Source organism: Rhamphochromis sp. 'chilingali' (assembly GCF_963969265.1).
Source record: "Rhamphochromis sp. 'chilingali' genome assembly, chromosome: 7".
NCBI classification, from domain to species: Eukaryota; Metazoa; Chordata; class Actinopteri; order Cichliformes; family Cichlidae; genus Rhamphochromis; species Rhamphochromis sp. 'chilingali'.
The window spans coordinates 14,657,826-14,675,838 of record NC_137934.1 but is presented as its reverse complement, the minus strand read 5'-3'; the positions used below and the strand labels follow the sequence as shown (position 1 = coordinate 14,675,838).

The following is an 18,013-nucleotide window of genomic DNA, read 5'->3' as shown; positions in this document are numbered from 1 at the left end:
GGCAAATGGAATAGACTTCTATGGGACCATAAGTCTTTTTGCACTTTGACATTTGTTTTACTTTTCAGATCTGTAACCTATAACTTTTATACTGTATGTGTTTTGATCATAGGAGTCTACAGGGACTTACTTACTTTTAGCACATTTAGCAGTTGATGTTGGCTTCTTTTTTCAGTACTGGAGCTTCCTGCTCATTGAAGACTTTTCTAAAAGGAAATGCTTAATCCAAAATGGCGTTTTAAGGGCTTGGATTAATGTCAATTTCAGCAAATATTCTTTCTTATGTTAAAAGAACATGGATCTCTGTCAGTGATAACTTCTGACTTTATAACTCAAATTTTAAGAGAGAGCTTCACTGCTAAGCTCTCATCTGTGTGGGTGTCACGGTTCGCTTGAGGACTCACATGCAGGACTCAGAGGCACAGTCAGTATTTATTACAGTTCCACCAGGTGTATATACAAACAGTGCAGGGGATAGTGCTATATACAAAGCGGTGACAGGGAAAAGGCTCCGGGGAAATCCAGGTAGGGAAAAGACACTTGCTCCTCTTCTGACTCTCTCTCCAAACACTCACACAAAAAGGGAATCCGCTCGGGGAATGCAGAGTCGGGTCCAGGGGATCTATGTACAGAAGGAAACACACGTTAGAGGTTTTGCACAGGGAAGCAAATGAGAACTTGCTGAGAGCCGGGCTGCACTGACGCGAGTCACACACAACGATCCAGCGATGAGTAGAAGCCACTCCCTGGCTTAAATGCTGGCTGCACTGATGAGGCCCAGGTGTTTCCTCCTCAGAGGGGCGTGGGCCGAGGGCGTGAACCCACCATGAGTATATCTGTATCTATATAGATATATATGTGTATTCGTAACCTTTTTTCATCATCTAGTTTCCTGTGCCAGATCTTCTACTGATCCACTGAGGCAGACATGTAAAAAAACATGAACTAAAGCATATTTCTGTATATAAACAGGACCTTAAATCTTTACCAACAGCTACTTTAGAGGAAATTCTTCAATAAACTGCAACCAAAGGCTCAACTCAGAGGACAAAACCCAACCTGTTATAAATAGTGTGACAGCAAACTTTCTCTTGTGTAAAGTTACAAATAGGAGTAATTATCCACAGGAGCTTTTATACATAATGAAGTTATAATTCGTCCTGTAGAAATTGTACATTTAAGCTATATAGTTCCCTCTGTGATAACTCTGCTATGAATGCCTCTTATTAACTTTTATGCTTTTACAACCCACTATGAGCAAACACTCAGCAACAGTGGGAAGGAAAAACTCCCTTCTTGAAGGAAAAAACCTCTGGTAGAACCAGGAAATCTGTCTAAACTAGTTGGGGGTTAGAGCAACAGATGCAAGTCTTCAGATCATTTGCAGTGTGACTGTCTTTGTGCACACTTTAACCTGATTCAGTTTTCTTATTTGTCAAAATGCACCATGGGTAAAAAAAACAAAACAAAATAGTAATGAAGGAGAATCTTCAGCAAAGATGAATTAAACAAGTTTTATTTTGATCAAATTTTACTTTAAGTAAAACACATCTTTATTTGATGACTTTAATGTCATCAAATAAAGACAGTTTTGATGGAGCTCCTGACCCAGCCCAAGCTCTCTATGAAGACGAGGAAAAACTCCCCAGGGGGCCAGATCGATGGGAAGAAACCTCGGGAAAGCCCATTCAAAGAGAGATCCCCTTTCCTGGGATGGCTGGGGGGGTTACAGGAACTCCGAAAAAGCTAAATTTTTATTTATTTATTTTTTAAGATTGACCCACTCTATCTATTCCTGTCCAACAGAAAAAAGAAAGGAAGTTACTACAATGTATCACACTTACATGATAAGGTGTGAATTGTGTGTTTGTGTGTGTTATCTTAGCCAGGGGTGAAGCTGGAGCTCCTCCAGTGTTGGGCGCTTCTCCGGGACTATAGCTAAACATGCGTCCAAGAAATTCCGGCATTCTTGAAAGAAAGAAAAGATCAAAAAGATGAAGATGATAGTTCTAGTGATCCAAGGCATCAGTGAATGTGGAAGTGTGAAGTTTTCTTACCTGTGGACAGACGCTTTTTGATGCTCAGTTGCTTTGTGAGGAACCTCGCGGTACTAAAGTATCGTGCATGAAGCGCTTCATACAACACCACTCCCATTTGCCACACCGTGGTGGGTCCACACCTGTAGCAGCTCCTAATGTACCACTCGGGAGGGATGTGAAGAGGAGTGCCTAACAAACAGACACAATTGCAATTTCTTCTAAAACAAAAGACACAAATTGTTACATCTGTGAAAAGCAGGAGCAGAATATGTTACCATAGAAGATGCGATACAGAGATCGCTGTTTAACAAAGCAGCTCAGTCCAAAGTCAATGATGCGAACTCGAGGCACATCTGAGCCGGTCTCAATCAGAATGTTTTGTCCCTTGATGTCCCGATGAAAGATGTGTTTCTCCTCAAGTTCCTTTACAGCATCAACTAGTTGCTTCAGAATGACCTGGAAAAGATGAAAAACACAATAATGAGTTAATGCTTTTCTGCCTTGATTGAATGCTGTACAGTCTAAGGCTCTCCCAGTCAACCTACCTTGGCCTTGTCCTCTGGTAAAGCTCTTCCATTTTCTGCTTTGTATTTTTGCAGGTCCACAGCAGGGACAGGTCTCTCCAGCACCAGGATCAGCTCTTTGCCAAAGTCGAACCACTCCAGCAAGGACACAGGTGCTGATATTCCCACTGACCCTTCTGCTTCACCTGCAAGTTTAAGCATAATGGCCACTTCCACCGAGAGCATCTTCCCATTTTCATCCTGAAATATTACAACAAAGTGGATGATGAGGAACGCCGCATTCAATCCAGTAATGTGAAACTAATTCAAGTGTTGGACGCTTACCGCCACTTTGCAGTAGACTTTATTTTTGGGAATGTGTTTGATGGCAACCTAGAAGACACAGAGCATTGGTGAGCATTTCCTCAGTATGACATAATGAAAGGTGGAAACACAGCAGACGTCTCAGTTTACGATATTATCCATTATCTGCGTTACTGCCTGTCTTACTACCATCATCTGAACACTTACTGGAAAACGATCTTCTATCCGGTAGCCAGAAAACACTGCTCCGCAGCCTCCTTCTCCGAGCTGGTGCTCCTCCACATATCTAGCTTGGAATTCACCTGAACAGACAAAACAGCAAATCTTGTTTTATTACAGCTGTGACACAAATTACTCTCCTCTGTAGCCTAAATGTTCCTTCTGCCCTTCCCCTGAATATAAAACCCAAGCTGCTTGCTACTTACGTTTTTGGTCTGCCACTGATTTTTTGCCCTGGTCCACATTCCTTTTTTTTTTCTTGGGTGACTCTCTGTTGTCTCCCGTGGCCTTTCTTTTGCCATTTTTTGTGCACTCCTGTTTGTTGTTCAAGTCTGGAGATGTGGAAAACACCAAAAGCACATCAGCTCACTGGATGATAGACACAAACACTAAACACCAATATCTTAAACCTAGCAACCACACTTAATCTACCCCCTTATTCAACTAATTAGCCTACCTTTACCAGAGTCCAACGAGGAGGATGCTTGCTCCTTGTCACCGCTCGTATGGTCGAGAAGTTTAGCCTTCTTTGCTTTCTTTGTTGTGCCCTCTTCATCTTGCACAACCTTGCGCTTCACTCCTTTGACCACATCTGAGCTGGTGGAAGGACCAGCCTGCTCAGCGACCCTCCTCCTTTTTATTGGGGTCTTCTTTTCAGGACTGGCCTTTCTTTTAGCAGTCCTGCTCTTACAATCTATAAACGACGACAACAACACAGTGGTGAAAAAGAGTCCCCGACATCAGGACTGGAAGCAGTTTGATGGCAAAGAATTTGAAATTGCTTTTGCTTAAATGATCACAAGTTTATTCTTGGGATTAAAAAAACTGACCAGTGCGAATTGATACTAGGTTTACTAAGTCTTAGATCTTGATGACACTTGTTGGTCTGTTTTTACTGTTGAGTCCAAGAATAAACTTATTACATTATTTTACCAAAAGACCGGTAACCTTCCTTTGATTAGACATCTTGTATTAAAGCTATTTTCAATCAAACATATGATTCAATTGCTTCAAAAATGATTCACACAGTGTCAACATTTCTAGGATTTGGATTTTACCAGGTTCTTATTTTATTATTTTACTTACCTTGATCTCCTGAATCTTTCTTATCGGCCGGAGTGGTAATTTTTCTTGTTTCCTTTTTCATTGTAATTTCAGAGACCCTTTAAAATCGAAAATGTAAACCGTAATGAGTTAATATTGAGTTAATACTTCTTCAAATGTGCACCTTTCAAATGCTTGACTTTTCTAACTGAATTCTGTAAGTGAGCTTTATAAGTAAACTCTGGAAACTACGGCAACACAACATAGAATCTTGCCTTTCAGTGACTTCACTGACTGCCAGTAGTTCAAAGTAGTTTACAGAAAAACACTCTGGCAGACAAAGCCATAATATTTCATATAATTCAATCATTTCATATCAATTAAACAGTTTCTTTCATTATCTTTCATCATTTGTATAAAGACCTCATCTATGGATGACAGTATGAAGATTTGTGGTTGACCACACACTAATAAACACAGTGTCAGCTACATTGTCATCTGATTTAAAGTATTTATTATGTACATTTAACTGTCATGGTACTGAGTCTGTGACCCAGTGTTTTGTGTTTGTTCATTTATATTCATTGATTATTCTTATGTATGTTTTTGGTTCTCTTTATTGTTTTCTTCTTGTGTTATATTCTTAGGCTTTAGGTTTCTGTTACTTTGCCTTGCCCCTGTGTCCCACGTGGCCCATTGTTTTCCTCTGTTTGCTGTTGGGTTGTCTGTGTATCATCCATGACAATTAAATTAAATAGCAAATGCAACTACAATTTCAATGAGATTCATTCCTGGCATTCTACTGCGGTGGCTGAAAGTAGACACCAAGCATTATCACTGTAACTGATGTAAATATTGGACTTGGAGGGGATTCATCTGATAGACTGATGCAAACATTACTGTAGCGACTTCCACAGTCGCTAGAGGCCAGGGATGGAGCCTGCCTATTTGCCTGACACGCTGTCAACTTTACGCAATAATGCAAGAGGTGGAATTGTTTGCTTGTTTATTAAAGTGCTTTGAGAGTTTACAGAGTAATGTCATCAGCTCCTGATTCAGACTCTTAAAACATCACAGGCTCTAATGTAACAAAGCGAAACATGTTGTGCAGCGCAGCGGTCAACAAAAACTACGGCTACCCAGCCCTCCTCTCTGTCAAAAATACGGAGTGGAAACTACAGATATTTGTTTAAAAATGTAGGGAGTAAAAATTAAGTACAGCAAGGAAGTTTTTTTTTACTTTTTTACTTCCTACCTGTGGAGCCAATTAAGCTAAATTTAAGAAGCGCATGTCTGTGTATACTTAAAAGCTCTTATAGTTATTTTCACTTTGTAGACAAATTAAAGCACAGAAAAGAAAAACACGATACATTAGAGCATGACATAATTTGACCTGAGGTGGCGCTGCACCGTGAGAGAGCCTGAACGTCAACCGGAAGAAGACGAGAATAAACTCCGTATAAACAACATGGCGTCTCCCTGTGAGGTTTTTTGTTTTGTTTTGTTTTTTAAATGAACTTTATTTAGAACAATAACAATGACAATCTCAAAGAGACAAGCGACATATTAAATCAATCAGAACAGAATCACATCTCCTGTACACCACAATGAAATCGACAATAACTGAAAGTAAACATACACACACACACACACACACACACACACACATACACATACACATACATATATATGCATATACACATGCATACATACACATCCATATTCACACATCTACATAATAATAATATAAAAAGATGAATAACCAATACAAAAATAAATAACAATAAAAAAAAGAATGAAAAACAAGGAACAGAAATAAAGAAGACAAGGGGGATCATAAAATCTCTAAAAGTGAGGTTCCATAAACAAGACACATAACTTAAATAAGGGGCTAAGAAAAATCAAACTCTTCTAAAAATCTATGCAATTTGATTGCTTGGGGCTTATTTATTAGCTTAAGAGATTTATGGAACAGGGAGAATTTTGTCCTACCTGGATATAAGGTGTTAACCAAATACCTCCTCAAAAATGGATTATTGCATTTTCCATTAACCAAGTCAAGACCATCTAGTTTAACTTTATGTAAATTTGTAGTCTGTATATTTGAAAAATTGTTCTTTATTGTATTTACAAGGACTGTTGGGATATTCTGTGAAACCTTTTTATAGAGCTCGAACGAGCAACTCATGTCATATTTCTCATTAAGCCTGTTTAATTCAAGTATATCTCCATTTTCATCCATTATATGTGTCACAGACCAAATTTGTTTTGTCATCCATTCGTCCACAAACATAGATTTCCCCCGATTCAATATCACCCTATTATTCCACAATGGAACATTGTGGGGACTAAAGTTATGTTTAAACATTAATTTACAATTTAACAAAACTTGTTGATGAAATTTGGAAAGTTTTATGGGTAGTTTAGAAATGTCAAAATCACATACTAAAAGGATCCCCCCAACTTTGTTGAAAATAAGAGATGGCATCAAGAACCACATCTCATTATCATTTTTCAAGAAAGATCGTAGCCAATTAATCTTTAAAATGCCATTCATTATTTCAAAATCGATTGCTTTTAAACCCCCCTCTTCATAATCTTTTATCAAGTCCCTGTTACTAATATAATGATGTTTATTTTTCCATATGAAATTAAAATTCGCCTTATTTATGTCTTTTATAATTCTTGGTGGGATGGCTAGGGAATAAGCTGGATAGATTAAACTGGACAAAGATTCAACCTTGGTCAACATTATCCTGCCGAACAACGTTAAATCTCTCTGTAGTCAATGGTTTAGAGGGTTTTTTTGCATTTGTCAATTGTATTCTGAATATTCTTTTCGTCTCCCTGTGAGGTGTCATGCCGAGCAGATGTCAGAGTTGAGTTCAAGCAAAGTTGACTCTTTCGGTGATTACAGTTTGTCCGGGCGGGCTGTGCGTCTTATTTCATCCGCAGACACGTCGTTGGATGAGGAACAGCTCATGTTGGCATCAGTGGCAGTCAGGATGGCAGCATCTTCCAGAGGGAAGGTCAGGTCGCTGGTCTCTCTGAGCAGGACGCTGTCCACCAACAAGCCCGGTTCCACGGCTGGAGATTACCCTTCTCCGGCTGAAGTTCCCGCTTCTCCCCCGAACAGCGAGCCAGCCGCGGCGCCTCAGCGGAGACCCAAAAAAGACCCCAGCGGCTGCTCCGTGCTCCTCTTCCCCGGTCAGGGCAGCCAGTTTGTGGGCATGGGCAGAGGACTTTTAAAATACCCCAACGTTAAAGAAATGTTCACCGTAGCCCAGAAGATCCTGGGTTACGACCTGCTGTCTCTGTGTCTGGAGGGCCCCGAGGACGAGCTGCAGAAAACGGTTCACTGTCAGCCGGCGGTGTTTGTCACCTCCCTGGCTGCTGTGGAGAGACTCAACCAAGAAAACCCCAAAGTAAGTGCCAGATAAATGTCTGGAAAAAGGACAATAACTGCAGGTCCTGCCTTCTTAAATGTGGCCATTTTATCTTTTTTTTTTTTTTTTTAAATACTGCTACAGTAATATTAATTTATATTTAAAATGTGCGCACATTATGTATGAAGGTGTGGATGAATGATGCTTGTTGTAAGAAAGCATTTTGAGTGCCCAGTAGAAGAGCATCTTTCAAATGCAAAGTTTCTCATTTCAACTTTAATTACTGCACCTGATTAAGGCGGTAGAGTAAATAAGGCTTCCAACAGTGGTTATTTCTTATTATCACATCTTGTTTTTATTGTTTTTATCAGTAGATTGTTGTTTCACTCCCACCAAAAACATCACCGTAAATAATCTTCTGATTCTGAATGACCATTTAAAAAAATAAACAAATTGTTCTGAGTTAATTTCAGTTACGGATGTATCAGTGACATAAATGATATATCGGTCATAATCGGGAGGCTGTTACATTTTTATTTTTTTTATTTTTTTTTTACTTATTTCCTGCTGTACACAGGCCATTGAGATGTGTGTCGCTGCTGCAGGTTTCAGTGTCGGAGAATTTGCTGCTCTTGTCTTTTCTGGGGCGATGAACTTTGCAGAAGGTAGAAAGATTTCTTTTTTGGGTTTTTTTGTGCACTTGTAAAAGGTGTTTTAATCACAACTTTGGTTAATATTCTGTATTTACTCCTTATGCATCTTCTAGCTTTGTATGCAGTGAAGGTGCGAGCGGAGACTATGCAGAAGGCCTCAGAACTGGTTCCCAGTGGGATGCTGTCAGTCACTGGTAGACCTCAGGCTCAGTATAATTATGCCTGTCTGCAGTAGGGCTGCCACGATTAGTCGACTAGTCACGATTACGTCGACTATCAAAATCGTCGACGACTGATTTAATAGTCGAGGCGGCGTTTGAAGCTTTGTAAGATCACAAAAGACGCAGGAATAAGTAGCAGGATTTAAGAGTGTAATAACGGACTGAAACAGAAGATGGCAGCACTGCATATACAAGGATGCCAGCTGCCGTTAAACCCCGAAGAAGAAGAAGAAGCGGTGTCCCAGAATTCATAGCGCGGCCTAGCTCAGTTTCCAACAATGGCGGCAGCTAGTTAGTTTTAATATTACTCTTATTATTCTTTCTGGGTCACAAAATAAACGTTTAACATATTTTCAGGCGAGAATGTAGCTGTGTAAACCTCAAATATCTGCTCAGTTTATCAAGACACCACATATTTTCAAAAGCGCTCCGATGTTTTCAGAGACGTCTGTTACCCACTAGCTCGATAGCTAGCCGGGGCAAGGCTCACTAGAGCCGTGAGAACACCGGACTCCCGGCAGATCGTTTTCAAACACACCGCTGTCTTTCGCTGCTCAGGTTAAACATGATATATAAGTCACTTAGATAACTTAAAAATGTTATTGTTTGGCTTATTTTAGTATTTTATTTGTTCCTGAGTAAATCTGTTTTGCTGAGATTAAAGTTATAGTTTTTACACAGCTGAATAAACGTCAAGCAGACAGCTGATTATCAGAAGTGTGAGATGCTCGAGAATATTCTCCGGTGTCCTGTTATATTTTAGATAGCAAGGAGTTTATTAAACTTCACCGAAACAATCTGCAAATTTCATTAAAATTTAATAAACTATCATCTTGTCTTTATTTTTAGTTAGCACATACCTTAAACACTTAAAGCTGTAAGCTAATGATAGTTATATAAGAGCAGATGCTGCTGGTGCAATAAGCTGAACGTTTTACATCCAATGGATGATGAATCAGAATCAGAATCAGAATACTTTATTGATCCCTGGGGGAAATTATTTTTTGTTACAGTGCTCCATTTTAAACCAACATTAAGACAAGACAGACAATACGCTAACTAAGAATAGTACAATATATACATATATATACATACATACATACATAAGTCACTTATAAATAAATAGTTGGAAAAGAAACATGTGTAGCTGTAGCAGCAAACAGTGTGTTAAGTGGATGCGTTGTACAGGGAGATGGCCACAGGCAGGAATGATTTCCTGTGTCGTTCAGTGGTGCTTTTCGGTAATCTCAGTCTCTCACTGAACGAGCTCCTGTGACTGACCAACATGTCATGGAGTGGGTGGGAGGTGTTATCCAACATTGTCTTTATCTTGGACAGCATCCGCCTCTCCGACACCACCTTGAGGGAGTCCAGCTCCATCCCCACAACATTGCTGGCTTTACGGATCAGTTTATTAAGTCTGTTGGCATCTGCGACCCTCAGCCTGCTCCCCCAGCATGCAACAGCATAGAGGATCGCACTGGCCACAACAGACTCATAGAAAATCCTCAGCATTTTCTGGCAGATGTTGAAGGACCTCAGTCGCCTCAAAAAATAGAGACGACTCTGGCCCTTCCTGTAAAGTGCTGTGGTGTTTTTAGCCCAGTCCAGTTTATTGTCAATGTGTACTCCAAGGTATTTATAGTCCTCCACAATGTCAACACTGACCCCCTGGATTGAAACAGGGGTCAAGTGTTTCCTGGTCTTCCTGAAGTCCACGATCAGTTCCTTGGTCTTTGCCACGTTGAGCTGCAGATGATTCTGCTCACACCACGTGACAAAGGAGTCGACCACAGCCCGGTACTCTGTCTCATCATCCCTGCTGATGCATCCAACCACCGCAGAGTCATCAGAAAACTTCTGAAGATGGCAGGTCTCTGTGCAGTGGCTGAAGTCTGTGGTGTAGAGGGTGAAGAGGAAGGGGGAGAGGACAGTCCCCTGTGGTGCCCCTGTGTTGCTGATCACCTTGTCAGACACACACTGTGGGAGACGTACATATTGTGGTCTTCCTGTCAGGTAATCAACAATCCAGGACACCAGAGAAGCATCCACCTGCATCGCTGCTAACTTATCACCCAGGAGGGTCGGCCTGATGGTGTTGAAAGCACTGGAAAAGTCAAAAAACATGACCCTCACAGTGCTCGCCGGCTGGTCCAGATGGGTGTAGACACGATTGAGCAGGTAGATGATGGCGTCCTCAGTTCCGAGACGAGGCTGATAAGCGAACTGAAGGGGATCCAGATGTGGTCTTACTATGGGTCGCAGCTGGTCCAGGATGAGCCTTTCCAGGGTCTTCATGATGTGGGAGGTCAGTGCCACGGGCCTGTAATCCTGGGGGCCACTGGGACGAGGCGTCTTTGGTACAGGGACGAGGCATGATGTCTTCCACATCACCGGGACCCTCTGCAGACTCAGACTCAGCATAAACAGTTTATGAAAGACTCCACACAGCTGGGGGGCACAGGTCTTGAGGACAAGGGGACTCACTCCGTCTGGTCCAGCAGACTTGCCTGAGTGAAGTCTCCTCATTTGCATCTCAACCTGGTATTGAGTGAAGGTGATGGGTGGGGGAGGGGTGTCAGGAATCTCACAGGAGGCAACATGTGAAGAGAGAGGCTGGCACAGTGGTGTGGTTCTGGATTCCAGGCTGACTGCAGGTGAGGTTGTGGGGGTGGGAGCAGACACTGTGGTGTCGAATCTATTGAAAAACAGATTCAACTCGTCGGCTCTATTCTCACCTCCCTCAGCTCCCCTGCTGTTGGTTGGCCTGAATCCAGTGATGGTCTTCATGCCCCTCCACACCTCTCTCATGCTGTTCTGCTGGAGTTTCCACTCCAGCTTCCTCCTGTAATTGTCCTTAGCCTCTCTGATCTTGTCCTTTAGTAACACCTGGATCTTCCTCACCTCCTCTTTGTTGCCCCCTCTGAAAGCCCTCTTCTTGTTGTTGAGGAGGGCTTTGATGTCCTTAGTCACCCACGGCTTGTTATTTGGGTAACAATGAACAGTCTGAGCTGGAACAATGGAGTCGGTGCAGAAAGTTATGTAGCCTGTGATACACTCAGTAAGCCCATTGATGTCCTCGGCGTGAGGCTCACAGAGTGTTTCCCAGTCGGTCACCTCGAAACAGCCCTGTAGTTCCGCTATTGCCTCCTCTGACCACCTCCTAACAGTCCTGGTGGTCACAGGTTCCCTCCTCACAATTGGCACATAGCGGGGGGTGAGGTGAATCAGGTTATGATCTGACCTACCAAGTGGGGGGAGGGAGGAGGAGCTGTATGCATCCTTGACGTTAGCATACAGTAAGTCTAAAGTTTTCTCTCCCCTGGTGGGACAGTCCACATATTGTTTGAATGTTGGTAGTGTATTGTCCAGTGATACATGGTTGAAGTCACCCGAGATCACAATAAAGGCACTCGGGTGCTGAGTCTGTAGCCGAGCTATGGCAGAGTGGATAGTCTGATTAGTCGACTAATCGCAAAAATAATCGGTGACTAGTCGACTATCAAAATAATCGTTTGTGGCAGCCCTAGTCTGCAGGCAAAAGAGCACTGCAAGAGTCTGGGGATGGAGAATCCTGTGTGCTCTGTGGCCAACTAGCTTTTTCCAGATGGCAGGGTTATTGCAGGGCACCAGCAGGTAATGCATTCATATATTCTTGCTGCTTTAATATACCGTGAATCTATTGTGTTCTCTTTTCTGTCTTCTCTCAACCATCAAAAAAGTTGTTAGAGCTGCTCTTGTCATTTCTGCTGTCTTCTTTGACTTCTCAGGCTCTGGATTTCCTCCAGGAAAACTCTCGGCGCCTAAAGTTCATGCGGACCAAAACTCTCCCAGTCAGTGGTGCGTTCCATACTGAGCTGATGGCATCGGCTACTGAACCTCTCAGAGAGGTGCTCCGGCAGGTGGAGGTCAGTCAGCCACTTTATCCAAAAGGGATTAACATATTTTCCGAAACATGTATTCAATTACTCTGTAAAGCTACACCAGTCCTCATTTTTAAAAGATAACCCATCCTATTCAGTCTGACTCGGAAAGTTAAATGGAAAGTATACCCAAGATTTTACATCTGGTATTCAGCCATTCAAACTGCCCTCCGTCTTCAGAGTGAGGGAAAGTCTTCCCTTCACCATGAACTCAAACTGAAGAGACGGATCCAGCGGGAAAACAGTCAGCGGGAACGCAGCCGGAGCGCCCGCAGCAGCTGCAGCAGCAGGGGCAGCCAATCTGATGACTCGACTATCCATGAGACAGAGAAGACAGAAAAAGAGAAAGACAAACAGGACTTAGAGATTGAAAACATTATCAAGGTAAGTGAGGGCTATAAGAATCTTTTTTTGTAATATTTATTTAATTACATCATGCACCAAACTATCCATGGTAGTGATTATTTAACTAAGTCATAGTGGCACTGGGCAGCTGCCAGTGCAGTTCATTTTGTCCATTTAAAAAGTACCATGTACACTCACTGGCCACATTTTTGTTAGATACACCTGTTGAGCTGCTCATTAGGTCAAATACCTAATCAGCCTATCACATGGCAGCAGCTCAGTGCATTTAGGCATGTATACATTAATAAGATGACCTGCTGAAGGTCAAATGGGATTTAAATGACTTTGAACATGCATTGTTGTTTGTGTCGGACAGGCTTGTCTGAGTATTTCAGAAACTGTACAACCATCTAACCGGTTTATAGAAAATGGTCTGAAATAGAGGAAATCTCCTGTGAGCAGCACTTCTCTGGGAAAAAAATCACTTGTTGGTGCCAAAGATCAAAAGCGGAATGAGCAGATTACTTACAGCTGTAAGGAAAGCAACATGAACTCAAATACCCACTTACTTCAACCAAGTTATCAAGAAGAGCACCGCTGAAAGCACAATACGTTGAACCTCGAAGCTGATGGCCTAGTGTCACCTGCTGGATAGAGGTGAAAACACAAACCAAACAATGGCTCTTTCATCTGTTTCACAGCATGCTCGGGAACTGGAAACTCGCCGAAGGGAGGCAGAGGAGAGAGAGCGGAGGAAGCAGAGGGAGGTGCAGATGGAACTGGAAAGACAGCTGAAAGAGGCTGAGATGGTAAAAAAAAAGTTTTCCACTTGACACCAATTATGTACAGAGTCTTTTCTCCTTGACTTTGATCTTTGAGAACTGCAGCAAAATGTTGACTGTCATTATAAAATTCACATCTTTAATGATTTGGAAAAATGGTTATGACAGTCCAGGAAAAGGTGATTCAGGAATAGGTCAGTTTATACCGCTCTGTTGGTGCATCTGTTTATGTAGCTGTGTGTGTGTGCATAGATAAAAGACAGCATGCAGGCTGAGATGCAGGTGAAGGAAAAGGAGGCTGAACAACAGAAGAAGAGGATCAGGGAGCTGGAGCTGACACAGCAGCAGCTGGAAGTTGCCCTTAATATGGAGATCCAGGCTCGGCTGGAGGAGGAGAGGGCCAGACTGGAGCTTGAGCGGTAACAATGGATTTCTAACTCTTATTATGGCCCTTTATTATTTTATTTGTGATGGAGATCTGAGATATCCATGAGAAGTATTAACTGTCATGCGGCGGCTGTGTGAAGGCAAGAGAGGACCCAATTGCACGGCTCTAGACACACGGGGATGAACTCAAAGGCAGGTCTTTATTAACAGGAACATAAGAAGTCATACAAAACTATACTGGGAGAAACTAAAGCTGAGGCGCTGGGAAGACACGGGAAATGCACACAACCTAGAAGGATGACGCAACACAGAACAAAGGGACACTCTGACATAAATACACAGAAGGTAATGAGGGAAGTGGGAACACACGGGGAACACAGCTGAAGACAATTACTCATGACCGAGCAGGGAGGACACGAAACTGAAAATACTGACACCAAGATGTGGACCTTAAACACAACACAGTACACAGAGATGAGCACAGAGAGAGAGGCAGAGAACAAGGATGAATACGAGGGGATGAGGAGAACACAGAACACAACGGACGGGAACACGGTACCAGAACAAACACCACAATAAAAGCATGGACACAGGGGGAATCCAACTACCAAACCAAACAATCCAATGGACATAAGGAACAAAATACAAAACCACAGGAAAACTGAGAACACTGGGTCAAAATGACCCAGGACCATGACAATACCCCCCCTCAAGGGCTGACTCCAGACAGCCCTTGCGGACGGCAACGGCGGCAGAACAGATCCGGAGGCCGGCCGTGTGGAAGGCGGCGGCTACAGAGCGGGACCGGAGGCCGGGCCCCTCGAACCCTCCAGCGGAGACGAGGAAGGGCTGGCTGGGCTCTCCAGAACCCCCAGCGGACAAGGCAGGTGGCAGCGTGGAAGCCGCGGAGTGCTGGATGGGCTCATCCGAGCTTCCAGCCGGAGCTGATGTAGCGCCAGAGGGTATCGGGACCCCTGGCTGAATGTTAAGCTGACCAGAAGACCAAACTGCTACAGGGGACCAAACTGATGGCTGTAGTAATGGTTGTGGTGACAGTGGAGTGGGCGGTGGAGTGGATGACTGAGTTAACGGTGACTGTGCTAATGGTTCAGCTAAGGAGTGCATTAATGACAGGACTACAGGTTGAATGACTGACTGAGCAGCAGCCTGAATGGCTGAGTGTCGTGATGGTTGTGGTGGAAGAGAAGCGGGTGATGGTGTGGATGATGGAGCTACGGGCGACTGAGTGGCAGACTGAACTGATGACTGAAGTGATGGTAGAGGTGAAAATTGAGCTTGTGGTGGGGTAGCTGACTGAGGTGCGGGGGACACAGGAGACAGAGCCAGCGGGGACACAGGAGGCAGAGCTACAGATTGAACTGAGGGAGACTGGGTAGCAAACTGAACTAGTGGTAGTAATGGCGGTTGGGGAGAAGGCTGGACTGTACACTGAGGAGAAGGCTGACTGACTGACAGAGGAGCATCCTGTGCAGCTGAGTGTAATGATGGTTGTGGGAGCGAATGTTGGACAGGTGGTGGTGTCGGGTCCCCTGAGCCTACAATGCGGATGAAAGGTGCAGGCACCTGCTGGACACCAGTCGCTCCCACCTGAGGAGCAGGTACAGGTGCAGAGATCGGCTGGGTCCTGGCGGGCCCCACCTCAGTGGTTGGCACAGATTTCGGCAGGGACTGGGCGGCTGCTGTCCCCACCCGAGGAGCTGATACGGGTGCAGGGACCAGCAGAGCCTCAGTCGACCCGGAAACCGGAACAGGGACCAGCTGGGCGCCAGCCCCCCTCACCTGGGGAACTGAGATAGGTGCAGGGGAGTGCTGGGCCGCAGCTATCCCTAGAACGCAAGGGGCCTGGGAGGCGGGCCTAGAAAGAACAGTCTGCAAGAGATCAATTCCCTGCCCTGAGTGAGCGGATGAGGAACAGCGCTCTGACTTCATAGCGTTAAGTGTGCTAAAGCTGTAGCTTACAGGCACTAATGCACCACCTTCAGTGTTTACAGACTCTAGAGAAATGTGATCAGCTGATGCACCAACAGTCTTAGAGCTTCTTTCTTCGGAGCTAACCATGCTTATACTGACAGAGGAGGGGTTAATAGCCGATGTAAACATAGGTCTGTGCACCGGAGAGGCAGATGAAACAAAGTCTTTTACCTCCGGCTCGCTGGAAGCAGTAAACCTAGGGAAAACAGTGGTGGGTGTAGAGCCCCCTGACTCAAGAACATTCGAATCAGTAAATACGTCAGAATGGACTTTCCCCTGGGGTGATGGCTCAGAAGTAACGAGCTGGGGTCGAGCTATCACAGGAACATTTACAGTCTTGGATTTTACTGCTTTAACATCTAAGGAGGCAGGTTTTAAAGCCCCAGTGGTGAGCTTAACTGCAAAACAATCATTCTCAGCAGACACACAGGTAAAGGGCACAGAAGCAGGTGTCTCTAACTCAGGAAATGCTGACTTCAAGTTTTCAGACCTAGGAAACACTAGCGAAGGATAATCTTTCTCAAATATGAGTCCAAACGTAGGAGAAACGGTCTCTGAGTTGACCCTCCGGGCAGTACAACGGTTCATAAGAAGTTCGGGTTCGGATTCAACATTTACAGATCGTGAGCCTTTAGAGCCTACGGCAAGAGTCACAGAGTTTGCATTCCTGCATTCAGAGTAGTGAGAACTAGCCTCAGAGTGAACAGAAAGAGTGTCTTTGTCACTCACCCCAGCCGGCTGCTCAGTAGTCCCGGAATCCGGCTGAGGAGAGGACCGGCGACGGCGTCTCCTCCTTGATGAGGGAACGGAGGTGACGGGGGAAACCGTTGATGATGCGGGGGTGACGGTCTCCTCTTCATCATCCGACCTCATCGCTGCTAGGAAAGCAGCGGGAGAGCGACGGTCAGAGCTGAGAGGGGATGGAGAAGGGCTCCGCGGCAGCAGCGCCAAAAAACCCTCTCGTTTTAGCAGCCGCTGTTGCGATACCGAGAGCCCCGTCTGCTGCTGCGATGCCGTCGCGGCGAGCTTAGTTCGCTGCTGCTGCGGCGGCTGACTGGCGGAGATCTCCGTCTGCAGTCGCTGTGGTGTGGAATCCCGGGAACAGACACTGTCTGCCAGCTCACGAGCTTGTAATGCCTCCTTGGCTCGGCTCAGTTCGTCAATAAAGCCCTCATAGCAGGTGAGCTGGTGAAGGAAAGGGTTTCCCTCGATTATTGCCTTTATGGCGTTAAGTCCGACGGAAATTGTCCGTGAGTCCGAGGTGCGGGTTATTCGTTGCACCAGACTCTGTACACGGAGAATATCTCCCTCACGGGCGGAGCCTGCTGGGTCCATTTCGTGGTTGCGTCGTTCTGTCGTGCGGCGGCTGTGTGAAGGCAAGAGAGGACCCAAATGCACGGCTCTAGACACACGGGGATGAACTCAAAGGCAGGTCTTTATTAACAGGAACATAAGAAGTCATACAAAACTATAAATACACAGAAGGTAATGAGGGAAGTGGGAGTTGTTACAGGATGCAAACATGTTTTATACTGCTTTGAAGTCTGGGACAGCATCATAAGAGGCATAACTGATCTCACCGTAGTCCCATGAAGACTCAAGATGAGTGTTTTCACGACTGCCATCTTGGTGTTTTGAAATCAGGCATGATGAATGAAGGGAAGAACTGTCTGTTAAGGTTCTCAGTCGTTCAGGTCATCGTAGTCTAAGGAGCTTGGAAAGAAAAGCATCTGGACTTCTTTAAGCTTCTTGAAGAGCGTTTCACCTCTCATTCAAGAAGCTTCTTCAGTTCTCTGAAGAAATTCTGAACTGAAGAAGCTTCTCAGATGAGAGGTGAAACATCTTCAAGAAACTTAAAGAAGTCCAGATGCTTTTCTTTCCACGCTCCTTAGACTGTAGTTAAACTTCACACACTGGACTTGTCAGTCACACATCCTTCGCCAGTAGGCATTCCCAGAATGATCTTTCCCCTTCTGACGCTTAGAATGACCAAATATGTGCAAAATGGACAATTCAACATGCCACCATGTCAGTCTTTTATTAAATATGACATGAAACAAATGACTGAGCCATTAAATTTGTCACAAAGGTGTTCACCTAATTCCAGGCAAATGGAATAGACTTCTATGGGACCATAAGTCTTTTTGCACTTTGACATTTGTTTTACTTTTCAGATCTGTAACCTATAACTTTTA

At 44.2% G+C, this 18,013-nt stretch overlaps 1 protein-coding gene and 1 pseudogene across 2 annotated transcripts; one reads left to right on the top strand and one right to left on the bottom strand.

Annotated features, from left to right (window-relative positions):
* Nucleotides 1–1,876: 1,876 nt before the first annotated feature.
* On the bottom strand, nucleotides 1,877–4,232 carry LOC308399826 (serine/threonine-protein kinase pim-2-like; the record flags this gene model as incomplete). Its single annotated transcript, XM_080887248.1, has 8 exons — nucleotides 1,877–1,968; nucleotides 2,058–2,228; nucleotides 2,315–2,495; nucleotides 2,585–2,803; nucleotides 2,888–2,935; nucleotides 3,074–3,168; nucleotides 3,543–3,779; nucleotides 4,172–4,232. 8 exons carry the CDS (start codon nucleotides 4,230–4,232, stop codon nucleotides 1,877–1,879), a joined length of 1,104 nt encoding a protein of 367 aa, XP_080743374.1.
* A 2,743-nt stretch (nucleotides 4,233–6,975) lies between these two features.
* LOC308399825 lies at nucleotides 6,976–14,808 on the top strand (annotated as a pseudogene). Its single transcript has 9 exons — nucleotides 6,976–7,554; nucleotides 8,093–8,180; nucleotides 8,282–8,399; nucleotides 11,920–12,025; nucleotides 12,160–12,297; nucleotides 12,493–12,696; nucleotides 13,359–13,466; nucleotides 13,692–13,858; nucleotides 14,541–14,808. The product of its transcript is annotated as an uncharacterized misc_RNA (transcript).
* Nucleotides 14,809–18,013: the final 3,205 nt, after the last annotated feature.